This window comes from Silurus aristotelis (genome assembly GCF_946808225.1).
Source record: "Silurus aristotelis genome assembly, chromosome: 15".
NCBI lineage: Eukaryota > Metazoa > Chordata > Actinopteri > Siluriformes > Siluridae > Silurus > Silurus aristotelis.
Window position 1 is genome coordinate 12,972,887 of NC_139588.1, and position 21,017 is coordinate 12,993,903.

The window sequence follows — 21,017 nt, forward strand, 5'->3', positions numbered from 1 at the left end:
TATTGTGGTTTGGGTGTGCAAATAGTTGATTAATTAAACAATGATCATAAAAGCAAACTAACATTATGAGCTTTTGTAATTACACATTTTTAAAAAAATTCGTTATAATGTCATTACAATACTACATGTAATGTTGCTACAGTTGAACTTCAGCATCTTAGATTTGAATAAACTAAAAGTTTTGCAGATTTTCTCATTGTCTTTTTAGGCTTCTCCATCTCAGTTTGATTTTACCTCTCGAAAACATGGTGGTAGATGGTTTAGGTACATGTGAATAAGTGTATAAATATGTGAGCAAAGGGTCCTGAAATAGACTGTCCAGTTTTTCCAGATAGGCTGCAGATGCACAATGACGCTGACCAGGATAAAGATGTAACTAAAGATGAATAAATAAGATAATATGCTGCATGTTGGATATTTTACACCAAAAGCGACTGTGAAATCTCTAGGAATTACTGGGGAGGCAAAGAGGATGGCAATTAGAACCGCAACTGAAGCCGCAGAGAAAGCCACTAGATGGCTTTGGATTAAGAGGGCAGAACCGTGGGCAATTGCTACTGGGACACAGGCCGGAGTCTGATCAACCCCGGCTGGGTCGCCTGGACGCAATGACCCAATGACCCCAGGATACATCACTGATGATGTGTCCCAGTGCATCTGCATGATGTATTTTGTATTATTTAGAAATATCATACAGACCTGCCTGACAGAACTTTATAACTCCAGGCACTTAAATAATAATATAAGCAAATGTCATAAATCCAAATACAATTGTATTTAAACATGGAAGGCGTCATGTTTATTTCACTATCATTATACAAATGACTCTTCAGGATTTTAGGCTACATGTTTAATATAAAATGTAAAAATGTAGTTCAATTTCATAATACATTTGTATACTTGTTTGTAGCATGTTTTATTTCTTGTGGACAATCAGAACCACAAAACAAGATAAAGATGAAATCCCTCTAAGAAAAACTCACAGCATGATAGCATGATGAACACATATTAAACATATTAAATGTAATTAATATGAGATCAGTTGTGGCCAAACAATCATGTGCACACAAATCAACAAAACTGCATGAATACATTTAAGCTTTTGCTTAGCTGAAACTTCCAGGTCAATCTGAAACTCTCAGGAGTTTCCAGGACTATTCTTGCCCTCCTGTAAGTTTGTGGAAGAGTTCTTCATCTAGTGTTTCATTTTGGTCTTTGGATCGTGTTGAGAGGAAAATGTAGCCTCCGATGTATTCGTGAACCACTCTGCAGTCACAGCTCTGACAGGTGAAAGCTACTGTAACACCCTGGTCAAAATCAATAGTCACCTAAAAAAGGAATCACGATTCAGACAATATATTAATAAAAAAAAATTTCTGTAGTTCCTTTGAGAAAAATATAAGTTAAATATTTTCTAAATATTAACTTTTAGTCGTGTTTTGTAAAATGTAAAAAAAAAAAGAAAAAAGGGCACTTCAAGACGGAAAAAAGACAATGTGATTTTTTTGTGATCTCAAATTCCTGAAAGGAGTGGAACCAGATGTGGTCCTCAAGGTTTGGTGTGTGTCAAACATGCCTGGCCGTTATGCTCTAAACTGTGTCATTATCAAGGCGTTTTTGAACCATTTTTTATACCGTCTAGAAAACATTGTGTGAAAATCCCATCAGTTTCTAAAATACTCAAAGCAGCCATCTATTACATTGTCAAATTCATTGAGATCACATTTTTCCTATTATGATATTTGATGTGAACATCTAAAACTGGTTAATTGGATGAACAAGGAGGGTATACTATTAAAATGATTTATTTTTAAATAAAAACATTTAATTGTAATTTTACAGTTTACAGTTTTTCATTAAAATTTTTGTTGCAGAGATTTCTTAGGCTGTTCTCCTTACCTGTCTGATCTCCCAGTTCACATTCCACTGTTTCATATTGGCGAATCTCCACGTGGTCAGCGGCTGGCGTGTGGTCATGTCAATTCGAATCAGCCGGTTGAACGAGATGCCCAGTATATCATCTTTCTTAATTCCTTTGAATCTTTGTGCACACAGAAAGCAAGGCAATATTTTTTAATACAGGGAAAATATACAACCAGATAGATGACCAACAGCATCTTTAGGTACATTCGATAGCAACACAATAAAAAAACTATCAGTATTAAACAGCAAATGTGAGGTTTGTTGTAAAAGATACCGGTGTTAACAGCATGACCACTGAGGATTTATTTTACAAGTGTATGTTTAATAAAGCAAACAAAAATATCACCGTTACCTCACTATGTAGTACTTGATACCAAATTCTGGTAAAGACTGCCATGCTTGGATAAAACGCATTTTGGCCTCTGTGAGCGAAAGCTGGGAAATGTTATGATGCGCTTCCAAAATCCGTGAGGTCAGCTGCGAACCAGCAAATATATAAAAAATATTAGCAAATGCACCCATTGCAATAAAACAAATTACATTACTGAAGATTTCCCAGGTTAAATAGTAAGTTTAAGATAATTGTTTATATCTCATGTATGTTTTAATGATTTATTTAAAACTTCCTAAAAAAATTATCACAAATTACAGGACACAAAAAATGTATTTTGTTGTTTTGCTGTAACTGTTTTGATATCATAAGATTACTACAGGATTATAGGTACAGATTTAAAATAAGGATTAAAACTGAAATGTTTAAGACTCCCATAAAAGGTGTTTTACTATCAGAACAGGGCTGTACATTAAAGACTTCTTTACTTGCTTAGCCTTGTATTTTTTGGAGTATCGTGGAGAAACAAAGCATTCTGCATTCATGTCCATGGAGTCCACATCGGGAGCCGCTTGCCCCGGTGGGGGCGCTAAACTCTTCATCTGCAGAAAGGACTGGATGTTCTTCACCTCAGTGCGGTATGAGCTGTATGCCATCGTCTTGCCTTTAGAGGCCAGAATACAGGCAGCTTTCCACCTGGCATACTGCATCTCCTTTAACAAAGTTAAGTCAATAGGCAACATGTAAATGAGGCAAGGAAAATTTGAGAAGTCTTTATATTGCGGTGTATACCGAATATAAATAAACAGAATTTTATATTCATGCAGTAAAACCTGAATTAACTCACATTGTCACAGCGAATATACACCTCATTCATTCCATCAGCAACAGGCAGCAAAAGCTTGATGCCAAACTTTTTTTCTGTCACATTGACATCTGGAACAACTTCACAGCCTACATAAGTCATTGTGGATTAAACAAAATACACATTAATAATTCGCAGAGGAAATAGTTAAGATATTTTGACACAGTCTATAATGCCATTACCTCGCAGATGTAGCTGTTCTATGGGCTCCCCGCTGGCTGAATCTTTGTTTTTGAAATAGGAAATACTGGTGTCTTTAAACACAAACCAGTAATCTTTGAAAGTCCGAAGTAGTCGTTTGGGCCTGCAAAGTATAAAAAAAGCAGAATGAGGCATTAGTATGCGCTGAGGTCTAGGGAGAGGGGAAAAAAAATAATTACACTGTAATAACCATTTAAACAACCACAGTATACACAATAAGTTGCCTTTAATAACCTCTGTTCACCTAAATAGTTTTAAATTGTCTTCCAGCTTGGGAATATCTGTGATATCTTCCTAGAACAGAACAAAGTAAAAATAAAAATCACTTTTGGACTCTTGAAAATAGTATTGTGTTGAAAGATGTAAAGAGTGCCATAGAAACACTAGCTGCGATAAAAAAAACCTCATGCATACCAGAATCTTGTCTGTGCTCCGTCCTTCAAGCGTAGTCTCTAAATGAGAGAGGGCTGCCTCTACTTCATCAATATCAGGCTCGTCAGATAGGTCCGGAGGTTTGGATGACATGGTCAGTTTGCATATGTGATACTGAAATAAGCACAAATGTTCCAAATGCAATAGGTCTGTTTGTCAAATGCAAATACCACAATGCAGTCATGATTATGGGTTAAAAGGAATTAATTTCTTTTTTTTTTTGTAGTAGTAGTGTGGTTCTGGCAGTAGTGCCATCTGCAAGATAAAACAACAAGGGTCAATATTAACGCAATTAATGCAACTAAACAACTAATGCATTATGATTTCCATAGTAATAGTATAATAGTAATATGGTGACATTTTCTCTAAGGGGATTTTTGTGCAGTTTGGAAGGAGTCTCTAATGTCACTGGTTTCTTCTAGTCACTGGTAAAGACATTTTGTGACATGAAAACATCTGCAGTACAGAGGGCTTTGTGATTTTAATCTTTTCTGTAAACTAAGATTTTTTTTCTCGTAATAACATAAATAAATGGCTGATTATGGCTATATTGTAAACTAACTTCACAACAACTATAACCAAGTGTACAAAAACCTGCAATGAACTTAAAAATATTTTTTTAAACAGATAACTGTTGCTGTGGTATAAGAGAAATAAAACACTTGTGATAATCAATTTCAAAGTCAGTAATGTTCTTGTACCCAAGTTCACTAGAATTAAATCAGTTGTCTACTGGCTTAGACTTAGTGGCTTATAAAATACATATAAAAATTCATTTATTAATGAATTATTAAAAATTATATAAAAGCTGTGCTTTTTGTCAAAAATACTCTCACATAATGTGCATGTAAAAAAATATTACTACTTCAACACTTGGTAATATTTGAAATAAGCCAGTCTCTAAAATCCTGCTGTATGTGGCTTGGGGGATTCCCTTTCACTGCATTCTGCTGATTGTCTTTGTTCTGACACGCTTGCTCACATTCCACACATAAAGCTAATCTACCAAGCCCTTTGAAAAATCTATGCCTACAGTCACACCAAGCAGTGTATGTCTCGTCTCATTCCAACTTTTCGAGCAAAAAAAGCTGAAGTGCAATCCTGAATTAGTTCATTTACAAACAGCAAGCATGGTAGAGGATATTAACCACTTTTTTATATAGACCAGATGTAATCCACCTAAATCTGAGCTGTCAGATTAAATCTCAGGGTTATAAATTAATCTTTGTGTTTGTAGATATTTTTATATTTATCAAAAAAATGCCAGGCTGCCACTCTTGGGCCCTTGAGCAAGGCCCTTAACCCTCTATGCTCCGGGGGTCCCTTACGAGGGAAATATTAAGGTCCGTGAGGTCGGAGTGACGTGGGGCCGCCTTCTTGTGGGCTCACCACCTGCAGGAGGGACCGTAAGGGACTGTGCTGTGAAGATTGGGCAGCAGTCGAAGGCGGGGGCCTGCTTAGACTGCTGCCCCCGCGACCCGAATTACGGATAAGCGGGAGAAAATGAAATGTAATGAAATGAATGAAATGCCAGGACCTAGAACTAGAATATACAGACCAAAGTTTGTGGACAATTAAGATTTGTATGTGCTTTTTTTTTATTTTTATCTCATTTAATATTATACCCTGTTTACTGTTATAATCACCTCCACTCTTCTAGTAAGGTGTTCCACTAGATTTTGTAGTGTAATTGTGGGGATATGTGCTCAATTATCCACAAGGGTATTAGTAAAGTATGAATGTACAAATGTGCAGTGAAGTAGTAATGTAGGGTAAGGAGGGTGCATTTATCGTTCCAAAATCAACCCAAAGGTGTTCAGAAGGGTTGGGGTCAGAGCTCTAGAGCAAGCCACTCAAGATCACCCCTTTTAATCCATGTAAAAGTCAGGTATCCCAGTTCTTTTGTCCATATACTGATTGTGTCAGTCTGAGTGTTTGTAATAATAGGGCACCTGCAGAGAGGCAAACATGAGCATCTCCTCCTCAGTGCACTCAATCTCCTCCAGCAGAATGGACCAGCGTGCCTGTTCATACAGCTGTGTAATCCTTACTGCATCATACTAAGACAGAGAATATACAGTACAGAAACAATAAAAAAACATACAAACCCATTCGCTAACGCCTTCACATCACGTCCATCTTATGATTTTTAGAGTTAGATTGATATTGGATGCAGAAGATATATTATTGTGAATCAGTGTCTGCACTTTAATGATAATAAGTTGTTTTTTTTGCAAACAAAAATGTGCTAAAATAGATGTCAATGGTTATCTCAAACAGGCTATAGATGTGGCTCATAGAAGTAAAGAAAAGAGAACTGGAGCACCTCTTAAGCAAAAGCTAGCCAAACAGTTCCAAATAAATGCTAATTTGATTCTTACCTTTGGATTAAGGTCAAAGAAACAGTGATACTTGAAGCGTAGTAAGAGTCTGTCATTTTCCTGGATACCCTGCTCCATTAAAGAGCTTGAAGAATTCAGCCACCTACCAACACATCGATTGTTTATATAATACACTTTTATAAGTAAAGCTAATCAAATGTTTACATTATTCACTATTAATTTGTTGTATTGACTAGTTTGTCTATATCCATTAGTCTTGACCTCTCTATAATGTTCGTTTTCTTACCTTAATCTCTTTGTGAGGCTTTAAAAGAACATTTCTGCTACTACATGCTTACAAAATACCAATCAACTGAAATATTTTAATGTCAAAACCTCGCAGCAAGACAGTGAAAAAAACACCACTTCAAATAGTGGCATTGACGCTTCTGAGAATGAGACGATAATGAGTGAAGGCAGACACCTGTGTGTGATTAATGCTGGGTTATTTTAATGCTGTCTTGCAATAAACTGCTGAATGCATGAGAGCAGAGCAAATAGGATTCTGCCGCATGCAGAATGTGAGAAGAGTGCATTACTGTGAACTGTTTCCATTTGCTTTCTTTTTTATTTTATTGGAATTCCTGTGCTGGAAAGCTCTTATAGGCATAAATATAGCCCCAATCCTTTTAACAACAGGCTCCTGTGTCCTCATACTCATCAAACACACAGATTTTATTGGTAGTCGTTATTTTTATGACCGCTGCTTCTACAATGCTCAACTGCTGGGATTTTTTTTGGTTTGAGGATAATGGTGCAATATTTTTGGTGTTTGGTATGTACACCGAAATGGTCACTTACAATACAAACAAGACCAGTAATAGGCTTCTGTATAACATACAGTTAGTTGTTTTTCTAGGCCACAATCACACATAACGATTTACAAGTCGATATTTATAATAAATCAGAATGGTGATATCTTGCTATAAGTGGTTGCCAGCTTGTTCATAAATGTTCACCGTTCATGAGATTTCCTTTTATTTATGACTAACAGTCTAAATTAACCCCCCCCCCCCCAATCTGATTATTAGCCTGAATATAACTCTTACCCTGCATTGATGGTAGCTTTGTCCTCCATACTAAGAGGCTGATACATCTTGGCCAGCTCATCTGGAGGCACATTAGGTTGGCTAGAACTGAAAGGGTTTTCTCCAAACCACAGGCTTGTAGAAGTCATAGGGGTCCCGTTATCAGGGTCATAGGTTGCAGTCATTGTCCTACTGTAGTGTCCAGTTCCAACTGCATGAAATAAAACAAGTTATCCACAAAGCTTCCATCATGAATTAACTGTTAAATACAAGAGTAGAATATTGGTGCAGGTTGAGTGCTCCATTTCATTGTGTACACCTCAAATACATTACAGCCATCATCATAAAATGGCTTGCAATGTAGTCTAAAAACTAGTCTTATTTCTCACCCTAGCCTTGAGAGAGACATATGTCCTTTGAGAATCCATGAATCAGCCTGGACTAACTGAGAATTAATTTGATTTACAGTACTTGTTTGACTCTGTATTAAATGAGATATTGGAAAATGTTACTGAAATATATGAGTAAATATTATATTAAATTATTAATGTCTACTAAGTTTCTTACTAAGTTATTAAACTCAGGCCCACACTATGTTTCAAAAACTAATGAAAGGTCCAAAGTAGCATATGACTCTATTACCATGTTCTCTAAACAAAACTAAATGGATTTCTACATTTATGATGAATATAAATGCATTAAGTCCACCAAAATAAAACCAAGAATCTAAATAAAAATATTTTCAAACAAGCAGCAGCACTACAACCCTTTATATATTTTCTGCCTTTCGTTTTCTCATTACTGCTGCCACTCTAAAATCAGGTTGTATATATAAAAAACCCTGATGAGTATTTAGAGTAAATGTTGAGATTATAAAGTCATTTATGAGAACTTGTAAAAGCAATGAAAGGGTAACTTCACCCTGCTTATGTTACCTGTCCCACCAACAACATCCATGTCTATGATGTTATCATCTATATCCTTAGCTTTATCTTTTTTCTTTTTCTTTTTTGGATCATCTGGTGGTTTCAAGAGGGACAATTCTTCAGATCTTCTTATGTCTAAGTTGAATGCAAATATCCAAGTTATTTACCAATTCGAATGAGATTGTATTACTTCTATCATAATATTTCAACACTTACTGAGTGTTCGGCAGATTTCTGCTACAGATTTGAAGACCACTGATGAGAAACTGACTGGCAGTTTGATGGTCTTCATATTAGGAAGCTGTAAACACAGAGCTTTGTGCTGGGGGGTGAAACGGAGTTCAGCATCTCCCTGCACACCATATTTGTCTAGTGTCCAGTGAGTTTTTAGTAGCCAGCAGTTCTTCCGTTCCCACCACAGAGCATGATTAGACCAGTCTTGTGGAGCCTCTGCCACAAAACACAGCACTTTAGCACCTTACAGTCTAAATTAACTAATGTGTGTTTAGAATTACACAATTCTCAAAAAACAGAGTGACATCAGCATTCTGGCAGAAACATGGTGTGTGACAAACAGGAAATTACCAGATGTGTCAAGGCGATAACTTCTAATGCTGTCATTAAATCATACAATCCAGACCAATGACAGAAGTGGATGAGTCAGTTAACAATTCTCCAAAATGTTTGTCTACATTAAAAATTTTAATTAAAGTGAAATACAAATTAAATGATGATTTCAAAATTAGATTAGCATGCATGTTTCAAAATGAATTCAGACAGATACTGAACATGACAGGTTTATGAGTGTAACAAAACAGTAACAGAACTGCTACTATTCTAATAATCCTCTAATAAATTCATTAATGATAGAGGTGTGTAAAGTAAAATAGTGATCAAGAAAATTCCTTAAATAAGAGTCTTCAAAACATTTAGAATTGGCACAATTTATCCAGAAATGGTCTGTATCTAAAGAATGTTCTTTATTAAAATTTTACTTACAAATAATACAAATGAGAGATACTGTATTAGCTGGCTAGCTATGTTTCCCAAATTCCGTTGTGATTTCGGTAGTTATACCCTAGATTTATGAGCTTGTGTAAGTAAAAAAAAAAAAAGTCTAACTACATAATTAGCCATCTGGCAAAGTTGCTATTTTACACGTTTTATATACTGATCAGGCATAACAATTTGACCACATGCCCAATATTGTGTTTTGTCGCCCTTTTTGCTACCAAAACGACCCATTGAGCATTAACTTCTTTAGCAATTTAAGCTACAGTGGATCAGACCACATGGGCCAGCCTTCGTTCCCCACGTGCATCATTGAGCCTCGGCCACCCATGACCTTGTCGCTGGTTCACCACTGTTCCTTTCTTGGCTCACTTTTTATAGATACTGACCACTGCAGACCTGGAAGACGCCACATGAGCTGCAGATGCTCTAAACCAGTCGTCTAGACATTACAATATGGCTCTTGTCAAACTCACTCAAATAGAGATAATCATTGTTATTAACTCACTGGTCATGTTATGCCTGTTCGGTGTACAATAAGACAAATGATACCAAACATGAAAGTGACATTAGATTCAATGAATAGCTTTCATACTGATAATTATAAAGCTCTGGCTAGCTAGCCATGCTAATCTTAGCAGATATAAAATAGATCTCAATCATACAGTTTCCTATGAAGCACGGTAACCCAAAGATTAACTGGCTTACAGTCTTATGGGAATACTTTTGTTTGGACTGTAATAGTAATTAAAAATAAATGCTGCAAAGTTGCATATATTGTTTGAAATAAAAAAAGAGGACCATGAACCATGTACTTATATACACATGGACTGCACTCACTTACTATTACTTTACACCTGCACTTTACCAAGATAATACATAGGCTTTGGACATCTGTTGAAATACCTGTAGTTTTATTCTCTTGGATTGGCTGTGAAGTGAACTTCAGACCTTGTGTCTGTGAATAATACCATGGTGGCGGGAGTTCGGCACAAAGCCAAAGGCTATTGAAAGGAATGCAAGATAAACATGGACGCACCCAATGGTTTAAATAAGGAGTTAGTACTGCTCTACCTATCGTTCTACTTGTGTGCTTACCAGTTATGTACAATGTATAAAACTAATGCTAATATTGTGCAAAAAAACAAACAAAAAACAATTATATAAGCTTCATCTGTTCTTTCTTTGTAAAAAGTAAAACATTATGGATAAATTCTGTACTATTGGACAGAATGTGAATGAGAAGCCTTGATTTAAGCAGAACCCTTAAGGAAACAAAAAACCACTCACTGATCTTCTCCACAAGTTTTAGCATAAGCCCTCCAATGTGAAGGTCTCCCTTGACCCGAATTCTAAACTTCATACTCTCATCTCCTTCCCGCTGGTCCACTAGGATTGACAACTCCCATGTGTTCTCCATGGCTTCACCTGCAGAAATACAATAAAAATACAACTTGCTTGTTGCTGTCCAAGATTTCTCAGAAGTCAAATGCAAAGATAAAGCAACTCCATCAATTATGTTTGTTTATTAGGTCCACCTTCTTAAATGTTTACTATGCTGGTACGGTATACAAATAATATGGGACTGGGGCCCATATTTGCTATGAACATGTCAGAGGACATCAATTTTATCCATGAATGCAAAATGTCTGCATTACTAGCCACTGAACACACTTTTTTGGGGCCATTCTCAGCATGCAGTGACACCGATATGGTAATGTCTTGTTAGTACTGGTAGGAGTGTATCATGTAGCAACAACTCAAACACAAAATGTGGATATTTTCTACGTCTGGCAGCATGTAGTACAAGTCTACTCCTGTAGTATGACTAAATGCTTAACCCTAGGTGAGGTATTTAATCCTATTCAAATTGGAAAGCACACACAAAAAACATTAGCCATCACACAACACTGTCTGTATTTTGATAGACACAAACACTACCACAGCTTGTAGAAAAGGGATAACACTCTTTTGCTTTACGCTTTTTATGCGCTAATTCACAATTCTCAATGCATGCACTAATCATGAAGATCCTTCAAGAGCTGATCGTAGCATGTTGAAACAGGGAAACCACACACTTCAGTGCAGCGATTAGGAAACAAAGCCCCCAAAAAAGGTTCATTAATTAGGAATGTGTATGAGTAGTATTATCACAGAGAAAGAAAGGGAGTTGTCTGAGCTGTAGTGAGTGGTGGTCATCAAAGAAGGAGAGCAAACCTCCATCACTGGAATTCCTATCAAGCAGAGACATGCCCAAGAACAGTTAACAGTCAAGGGATCACGCTGTATTATAATGGACTATTCCTGAGTGTTGTTGGAACTATATTTATAACTTATATTATAACTTTATATTTTCCATTAGTACTGCTGTTTAAGTTGTCATCTCCTAGAACAGGTGAGGTTTGGATAGTCATGGGTAAATGAAATTGAAAAGGATTTTTTTTTAAGGTTTGAATTGTCTTACATCTATATGGATACAGAATAGATGTAAGTGGTGTGTTTTTCTGCAATTTGTAGCAAAGAATCCTGAAGAAAAAGTAGTATGATTGAATATTCTACCTGGTATAAGTAAAGTATCCTGGAGTGCACTAGTCTGTACCTGTTTATATGCCTTGAGGCACAAAAGGAAATGAACTCAAGCTTGGATCTTCACCCTCAGCAGAGAGATGTTCAAATCACAGGCATTGAAAAATGTAAACACAATCAAGGAGCATACATCGAACAGCAACTAACAGCACGAAACGGGTTACCATTAGTATTAAAACGATTGCATGATGCAAGGACGAACGAATAGTCTACTGGAACGATCAGTATGTTTTAATTCGTCCGCGTTCACATCACCTCTGCCCGATCTTACGGCTAGATAGTTCATTAGTCCATATGCAGTACTTATCCTTTCCTATTCTATGAAAATCCACCCAAAATGAAAATACACACTCACCAAACCAAAATCCGATATATTGCTCACACTTCCTCTCTAGTCCACTGCGGAATGGGACAGAGCCGCTTTTCAGGTGAGCAGGAGATAGAAGACCCCTCCCTTCAGGTATACAATGAAAAGGAAGTGACTACTTGCAGAAAAGTATTTTAAAATAGTAGTTAAGTGTAACACCAACGTGACAAAATAATACACCACAGTCCTTTTGACAAACTATAAACCATAATATTTTGTATAGTAGCATATGGGTTTGGACGTAGCCCAAACTAAACTTAATCTTAAACTGTAATCTTGCGTACCAGTGTAGATTTATTCATTGATAGAGACTCAAAGCACTTTTGTACCTCGCTCTAGACAAGGGCGTCTGCTAAATGCCACAAATGTTAGTGTAAACTAGAGCAATTTTGTTTGGAGATTGCACTAGCTAGATATGCTTTTGGTAATGTGCTGCCTTGGGCTACAAAACTGTCTAAATCTAAGGGTTCTCACACTCCTGGTAGCAAGGCACAACTTTAGCTTACAGAAAATACTATGCTCATTTTGTACAAAAGTGTACAACATATTCTAGGCAATACTTTGTACATAAATGAATGTACATTAATATTTTATTGACAAAAGACATTATGTATATGTTGGAAACTTTTTCTTTGAGATTATGCTTCATGTTGACCTGATTGCATCATGTAATTCCCTCCTTGGGCACTTTCATGCTGAGACTTTTGTTGTACTACAACCCAAAGATGTGCCTTTTGGATTCTTCTTTTTTTTTTCAAAACATTTTAGAATACGTTATCAATCCCACAGGGAAATTGTTATTTCTTCACATATCCCAGTGATGTAGGAAGCTGGGGTCAGAGCACAAAATCAGCCATGTTATAGCACCCATGGAACAAAAACGGTTAAGGGCCTTGCTCAAGCGTCCCAAGCGTGGCATCTTGGCAATCCTGGGGCTTGACCCCACTAATCTTTCCAATCAGTTACCCAGAGCTTTACCACTAATAATTGCTCCAATAGTGGACCTTTTTTCACCAAGCTTGCCAATTTCCCCGTAGCCCTTTCCAGCCTTGTGGAGGTGTACAATTTTGTCTCTAGTGTCTTTGGACAGCTCTTTGGTCTTGGCCATGTTAGTAGTTGGATTCTTACTGATTGTATGGGGTGGACAGGTGTCTTTATGCAGCTAACGACCTCAAACAGGTGCATCTAATTTAGGATAATAAATGTAGTGGAGGTGGACATTTTAAAGGCAGACTAACAGGTCTTTGAGGGTCAGAATTCTAGCTGATAGACAGGTGTTCAAATACTTATTTGCAGCTGTATCATACAAATAAATAGTTTAAAAATCATACATTGTGATTTCTGGATTTTTTAAATTTATTTTAGATTATGTCTCTCACAGTGGACATGTACCTACGATAACAATTTCAGACCCCTCCATGATTTCTAAGTGGGTGAACTTGCAAAATAGCAGGGTGTTCAAATACTTATTTTCCTCACTGTATGTATGTATGTATATATATATATATATATATATATATATATATATATATATATATATATATATATATATATATATATATATATATATATATATATATACAGTTACACAGAGTGTTAACCTGAGGTACTGTAGCCCTTCGCTCAGCTCAAATCAACCTGACCATTCTCTGATAATCTTTCACTACAAGAAGTTATTTGTTTCTTTATTGCAATGATTTAAATGCAAATTCATGCCACAGTCAAAATCGCTGCCATCACATTTTTCCTATTCTGGTGGTTGGTGCATATATTTATAACAACTGGTGGCCCCTATCTGCATGGTTTTATGCACTGCACTGCTACCATACATTTGTCTAATTAGATAATTGCATTAATGTATAACGTTCACAATGAGTGTAAATCTTATGTGTCAAAAATACACAGAAAGTATGAAACGCGTATGAAGAAGAATCTAGCTGATCTACTAAAGTCATGGTTAAATTAAATACAAGAGGAATGCATTTTGGAAACATACTAAAGAGACTTATTTATGCTGTATTAAAAATGTTGTAGACATTCTGGTCCACTAGAGGACAGTATAATTATACTCAGCAGAAAAGCAAACTTTGTGCAGCACTTGTTCACTAAAAATCCTACACATTTAACTGAGCCAGATTCCAGTCACTGAAATGTAATTGAAGACTAAATATAATTTATCTTACCCTTCATCTCCCAAACTTTAATAAAAAAAACACACATGGCAAAACCGTTTACAAAACAAAGGATATATTTGTCTAAATTAATCTATGTTACATGCATGAATGTTCTGATACATTTACCATATGCTTGTATGGACATATAAAACATACAGCCTGGCCTACAAATACAATTGACAGAAACCATGCTGACAGTAAAAAAAAAAAACAAGAAATGTTTTTAAAAGTATTTGTGTTTAATTTAAGTCCAGCCAAAAGTTTTGTAAGTAGCTACTGTAGACAGTTATTAAATATGACTTTTGAATCTAACTGATAATCATTAACGTAAATGCAGATCACTTTATTGCAATGGGACCAAATGACTGCATTTATGCAAATCCAATAGAGCCCATACCTCAATTAAAACCATATCTACAGTGAAATATGTTATTGACAGCATCATTGTCTCAGGATGCTTTTCCTACTCAGAACATTATGTCACATGTTTTGCCTTACTCAGGCTTTTTGTCACAGCTGAAGCAAGAATGGTTAAAGCAAAATACAGGAGGGGGAAATTTTAACCTGCATCAGTTTCTCTGTCGAAAAAGCTTTAAAGAGCCTTCAACTTTCAGCCAATGGTTCCAAACAAAATGTGAATGTCCTACATTCAATAGGGGAGTAAATACTTCTGCTGGACACTGATATTATACTTATTTAATTATAATTAACCTGATAAAAATGTCAGATTTAGCAATGACAAAGTAAAGTGCAGATTAATTACAATGCAGATAACAGTAAGCTGAAGGTGTTGATTGATTGCTTTAACAACACAAGCTCAAGATGTTTGCGTGGTTTACATTAGTAGCTGAGGGACAAAAAATGTGTGGAATTGTGAATATGATGTAGATTTTATGAGAAGACATTAATTTACGACTTTTCAAGGGGGGATTTCTATTGACACAATTTCCCAGCATTTTTTGTCTTAATAACTACAAGAGAAAGTAATACTGTTAAAAAACTGGTAACTGTTATGTCACTGCCCAACATGCTTATTGAGTCTTTTCCCTGCTTTTAACTGCTGTGTTTTATTCCTTACTCACCTCACAAGATAGTTTAGTTGTAACTTTTGACCAAATCTATATTTTAACAGTGAATTATACTATGAATGATTAACATTAACGAAACTTTTTAAAGCCTCTTTAGATGTGCACTTGTTTGGTTTAGAGAGAAAGAGTGGTCTGTGGATGCATGCCATGATGTGTATTTTAAAACAGAAAGCCAGCAGCCAGTGTCAGCAGTGGAAAGAGCATTTTGGCAGAAGACTAGTTTACTTTGTTTACTTAGATCTGTTTTTGCAGCATTTTCATGCAGAGATTCTGCAGCTGTTGTTTTAATGCATTTGGCACTAGGTGGGGCTAGTGCTGTAGAAGAGAGCTGCCTGAACTCCACTGAAAGACTCTCACATAGGCCAAAGTCCCTTAAGAAATCATTTTACACTTTGGTAAATGTAACATGGAATGTGGACTTGACCAAAATTTTAAGTGTCAAGGTTCTGTCAAAAGATCCTAAATATGCCTCATTAAAGCAGCCCCCATGGGAGATGTGTTCCCGTAAATTTATGCTTATTCAGACCAGGTGCTTATTCATGGACATATTCATTTTCTCTGCTTGAGCACAAATTCTGCATGGTCAACCCAACCAGGTACAAAACTGACACTTTTTTTGAAATTCCAACACCTGTGCCAATGACTGTAAGAGTGAAATCTCATTTACAGCCTTGGTAAATGGAAAGCAGCATTGAATATATGACCCTGAACTTAACTAATTCTTATGTTTGTTATAGTTTAGTCAGCCAATCACTGGAATCCTGTTGGAAAATAGAGGACCTATTGTGTGGACTATTGAATTCTTCCATAGCTGGTGCAGAAACTGTGGTCATGCCCGATTGCGATCTAAAACCTAAATCCCTGTTCAAAATCCTCGTGCAGAGGCCAGAAGGCTTAGACTGGGCCTGCAGTGTGGCCATTCCTTAAGTGGATCAGTCCATTAAGAAAAAAGAAAAGAAAACGTTGTTGTTTACATCCTCCACATGACCTCACTTCACCTCTTCTTGCTGGCATTCCTGTCATAGTTTTGACATTTAAGCACATGTACAAGAATTGGACAGGGAAAACATTGCCTAATCACCCCCAAAGGGCACAGGAGATAATAAAATCACCTCTTAACCTGAAAAGTTCATGAACTGATTAAAGGCTTTAGCTATATATATATATATATATATATGTGTATGTGTATGTGTATGCCTATCAGGCTTGGCTAAGTCAATACTCAAAACAAAGCACAGCTTAAACTAAAAATAACTACCAACCATTGCCTATAAAATATTAATGTTAATATTCACTTACCTCAAAAAACACACACATATGCACACCATTTGTTTTCCCTGAGTGGCATGCACACATTTATGGATACTCCAGAATACAAACACTACATGTATCACTGAAGTGCATCATTGTATTTCAAGGCAGTATTACAGCATTACAGTATTTCAAGGCAGTTACAGCCATGTAAACTTAGTTTTCTGGACTGCGAGCTTTTTTAAATCAAATATTTTGCTGTTGATGTCTTTATATAATAGTGTGTGTAAAGTTGTGTTCTCAAAAGCACTGTATCATGGTGTGTCTGCATGTGTGTATACAAGCACCTGTGTTTGTAGAAAACTGTTATCATCATATGCATAATGTTTGTTTAGCTTACTAGCTGTGAACTTTGCCTTTAGAGAATTGGATGAAAAGGCGTTATGTGTCACAGCCTTGTTTGGAGAACTGTCTTTCCACATGGGCTCAGTTCTACATGGGATCATATTCGTACAAAGTAAAGCAGACATTCAGCACTTCACCACAGACTTCTGTTGATAGAACATGTTCCTGAGACCTTCTGAAATGAAAGCCAATAGGGGTAGTATACAATGATTCTCCACCATATGCCCTGTCCACTTAAATTAACAGGGTCTTGCATCCAACAGCATCTGTTTCCAATAAGGAGCAAAAAGACGGAAGGGTGGGTACTTGGCTTTTCAGCGGAAAATACAGCCTACTGTACTTTTAAATAACTCACGGGAGACACAGGACGGATGTGGGCCATATCGTCTTATCCCCATATCTGAACTGCCACTTCTTCCTCCTTTGTACGTCAAATGTACAATTACGAAGGAATGCGTGTAACACTCTTTCTCAACAGGGTGGCACTTTGTGACGTGACCGTTTAGTGCGCTGCCCACAGGCCAAACTGACACTGACTCAGATAAAACACATACCATTATTTGAATGCTTACAATTTTTTTTTGTGTTTAAAAAGTTGCTATGTGTTCTGTTTGAAGAATTGCTCATCCCTATGACTAAGTGCCAGCAAAGTTGGAGAAATAACTCCCTGCAGATAAGAAGCACCATAGCTCCACCATAATTCAAAGCTTTGCCATAATTCACACTGCACAGCTTTAACTAAGGTGACTGTCTGTTACTGAGGCCAATTGTGTGTTTGTCCTCAAAATTGCTGGTGCAGCAGTGAATCCAAGGAAAAAAAGAGAGGCTAGCTAACATAATGATGACCTGCTTATATATAGGTGCATACAGGGCATTTTCATACTGGTCAGATATTCCTGGTTTTCAAATGTCAAATTCAAAGATGCAAGGCATGACATTAGAATATTCACACAGTCTTCAACAGGAGCCACATTGTGAAGTCTATTTAAACATGTTATTTGTCCAGAGAAAAGAGGAACATTGAGAGTGTTGTTGCCTCTAACAATGTCCAAGGTTTCTTTATTTAAGAACATGCTATTAAGTTGTATATCATTTTGAACACTTAACACCAAAGCACTATCACTATCATAATTTAATTGTTTTTTCACTAATAAATTATTGAAAGAAACCCAATGGACTTAATTATTTCACTATTTTGGAATACCACACTAATCCTTGGGTTTGAAAAAGTACATTCACTTGACTACCTTCAAGTAATCTATACACATGTTTACACAGTTAGCACATAAATACACAAATGGTGAGTTAGTTGCAACAAAAGCTCTTTACATAAAAAATGATTTGTTATCTTATGTATCTCAGGGGGGCTCTGTGAACAGAATGGCCATATTGAGGCATGATCATAAATGCAGTGCTGAAACGGCACTGTGAGGTGGTGTGTGAAACCATCTGGAAGAGATCTGGCATTTTTCAAAATCCATTTTTGTTTAGCCAGCGCAAAGACACACATACAGCTAGCTGCCATGCACTCTCCTAGCTGAATGAATTCCATTTTTCCATTCACGCCAGAGAAGGAGATACTGCGTTAGGCAAAGCAGAATCTGATAAGGCCGATGACAAACCAAGGGGATTGTTGACAGGCTCCTGACGTTTTTGGCACTACTTCCCTGACCTCTTCAGTGTGCTGAAATGTGGATCACTTGAACAGACTCCTCTTAGCTCTGAGATACCCGAGAAATGTGCTAAAGATAATGTTTTAACAGCCAGTGCCATGCTCACCTTGTTCTGGCCAGAGTTGCTTGCTAAAAGGTGTTTGCAAACGTTTTACTGCGGGTCTGATTTCAGCAGGGATTAGATGTACATGCAATGCACACTAGTAGCTTTTTCAGTATCAAGCAACAACAATGTGTATGTTTATATTTTTACTGCACTCCCGCAAGCCTGTTTCTTCCGTTCTAAAGCCATGGTTAGGGCCTGCTAATCCGAATAAACTTTTTACCATTCCAAGTTCATGGTGAGGATGTCGGGTTTCACACACATGGAAAAGGATTTCAAGCTATCGAAAAAATCCTTGGCTGCCCTTGTTTGAGATGAAATATTTAGATATATATTCAAGTGTGCTTGGTGCAGCCCTATAGCAAGGCTCCCCACATGCTCTTGCTGGCTGGCATGCCAAAGCCATTTGTGGTCATTTTCAAACAAACGAGCCCTGCTGGCACACCAATGTATTATTTAAAAATAATGTTTGGTTATTCTATTTAAACCGCCATTATTAAAAAGTTGTTATGTTTAAATTTCACCCTCTATATTACATATAGACGTCGAAGGTCAAGAGGATCTGTCAGCAGTGACATGAGGATTATCCCATTGACATTCCATTTCCAAGCTTTCTTTGCTCTGCCTCTACTAAGCAAGGTCTTGCTGTGTGCTGGCAGGCCAGGCATTGAGGAGCAATTACTGTCGCATTAGTGATGATCAAGCCATGCTGCTCAAGTGCACAGAGAAGCTACTGTTTTCTGCTCATTCTTTTTAACTCCCATCCTCCAAACAGCAAAGTTCACACTGCCTTAAAATCCCCTTATGAACTGTTAAGAACAAAGGTGCAGGTGTCCTTCAGCTGAACCATCATAAACGATTTAACACCTCTTGAAACAACACTAGAAATATGGCTACAGTATATTTTGTTTTTTGGGATGTTATCTTTGGCTTGTCATAGGGAAATGACTTAATTTTCTCTGTCCACACTGGATCATTTCTTGGTTAATGAATGCTCTTAACTGGTTAATGAATGCTTAAAATAAATCATGACAACATGCCATGATGTCGTTAATTCAAACGAATAACTACTCATTCACTAAATGGTATATGTCATGCAGAATTATACCAAAACAATAGTTTTAACATCTCTTTTTCTCTAATGAAAGAGTAGAATTCTTCACATTCCTGTTAGAGCCAGAGCAGGTAATGGATCTTAAGTGGGCAGATCTGCTTTGTAGCTGCTTTACTGGGATGGCCTGGTGTAGCTCTCAGCTTACAGGAACCTCTCTGAGAACAGCCTCAGGTGAAGGGATTACCGCTCTTGTGCATGTGGAACAAAGACAGCCTGAGTTCTCTCTCAGCGTTTACTGCCTTACCTGAAATTCTATAGTGGGAGTTTACACTGTTGCCACACGAAGGAGCTGATGTTCTATAAAACAATGTAAAAAAAATAAAAGCCACCTGATTTTACACCTTCTGGCTGTTGAGTAACTTATATTTTGTCATTTCATTTCTAACCAAGTAAGTGTTGATCTCTTGTGATATTAGGATATCAGTGAAATGAGGTTTGAGTTTACTTTTCATTGTCATCAAGGAAACAGGCATAGCACCGCATGGTTTAGCATTGGCGATATAACTCTTAAAAGTAATTCTTAAACTCTGATGTTGGTTATACAGAATGTGTTAATTGGGCATTTGATTAATGGTTTATCCTTTATAGTGCTTTGGGTCTCTGTGGTCAGACTGAGGGTGTGACTTTATAGCAAAGCCTCTTGAAACCATTTCTTTTTTTACACATGGCTGCAAGGGAGTCTTTGGTAACAATTAAGCTTTTAAAGATTACTAGACCCATCTATGAACACAAATTAAAGCCCATCTCTCACACACACACCAACCAACCCACAGTGTTTGGAGCTGGAGACCCTCACCCCAGCCTTTCATCTCAATTGCTCATCATGTGGAAATTGATTAAAGGCCTTTAAGATTACTTCCTCTTCACAAAAACCTCAGATTGGGGACTAGCTAACTGTTGAATCCCACTTCTTATTTGTGTTTTTTGTTAGAAGCAAATGAAGCGGCTTCCCAGTTTGTCTAGTTCGTCATCAGCCTCCAATACGGGAGCTGCTTGTGAAACATTAGACTGTTCATAAGGCATAGCACACCAGACCTGTGACAGCTCTGAGTGAAGCCAGTCACCCTCCAGACTTTTACACAAAGAGCTTGGGTCACAAAAGGTTCTCTGGACGTCTACTGTTGTATTTAAATGCTTTTGAAGTCACAAACAAGAGGG

At 37.0% G+C, this 21,017-nt stretch overlaps 1 protein-coding gene across 3 annotated transcripts; it reads right to left on the reverse strand.

Annotated features, from left to right (window-relative positions):
- Positions 1 to 835: 835 nt before the first annotated feature.
- On the reverse strand, positions 836 to 12,139 carry fermt1 (FERM domain containing kindlin 1). 3 transcript variants are annotated; one of them, XM_083561852.1, is made up of 16 exons: positions 12,040 to 12,089; positions 11,698 to 11,780; positions 10,389 to 10,526; positions 8,304 to 8,537; positions 8,097 to 8,222; positions 7,183 to 7,372; positions 6,134 to 6,236; positions 5,705 to 5,812; positions 3,735 to 3,866; positions 3,565 to 3,614; positions 3,302 to 3,423; positions 3,102 to 3,208; positions 2,743 to 2,967; positions 2,276 to 2,400; positions 1,900 to 2,041; positions 836 to 1,328 (listed from the first exon to the last, which is right to left on the reverse strand). In XM_083561852.1, the coding sequence occupies exons 3-16, from the start codon at positions 10,516 to 10,518 to the stop codon at positions 1,155 to 1,157; spliced, it is 1,968 nt and encodes a 655-aa protein (XP_083417978.1). In that variant the 5' UTR covers positions 10,519 to 10,526; positions 11,698 to 11,780; positions 12,040 to 12,089; the 3' UTR covers positions 836 to 1,154. The 3 variants fall into 3 exon arrangements, with proteins under 3 accessions (XP_083417978.1, XP_083417977.1, XP_083417979.1); XM_083561851.1 differs by lacking the exon at positions 11,698 to 11,780 and having other exon boundaries at positions 12,040 to 12,139; XM_083561853.1 differs by lacking the exons at positions 11,698 to 11,780; positions 12,040 to 12,089 and adding an exon at positions 11,849 to 12,019.
- Between the last annotated feature and the right edge of the window lie 8,878 nt (positions 12,140 to 21,017).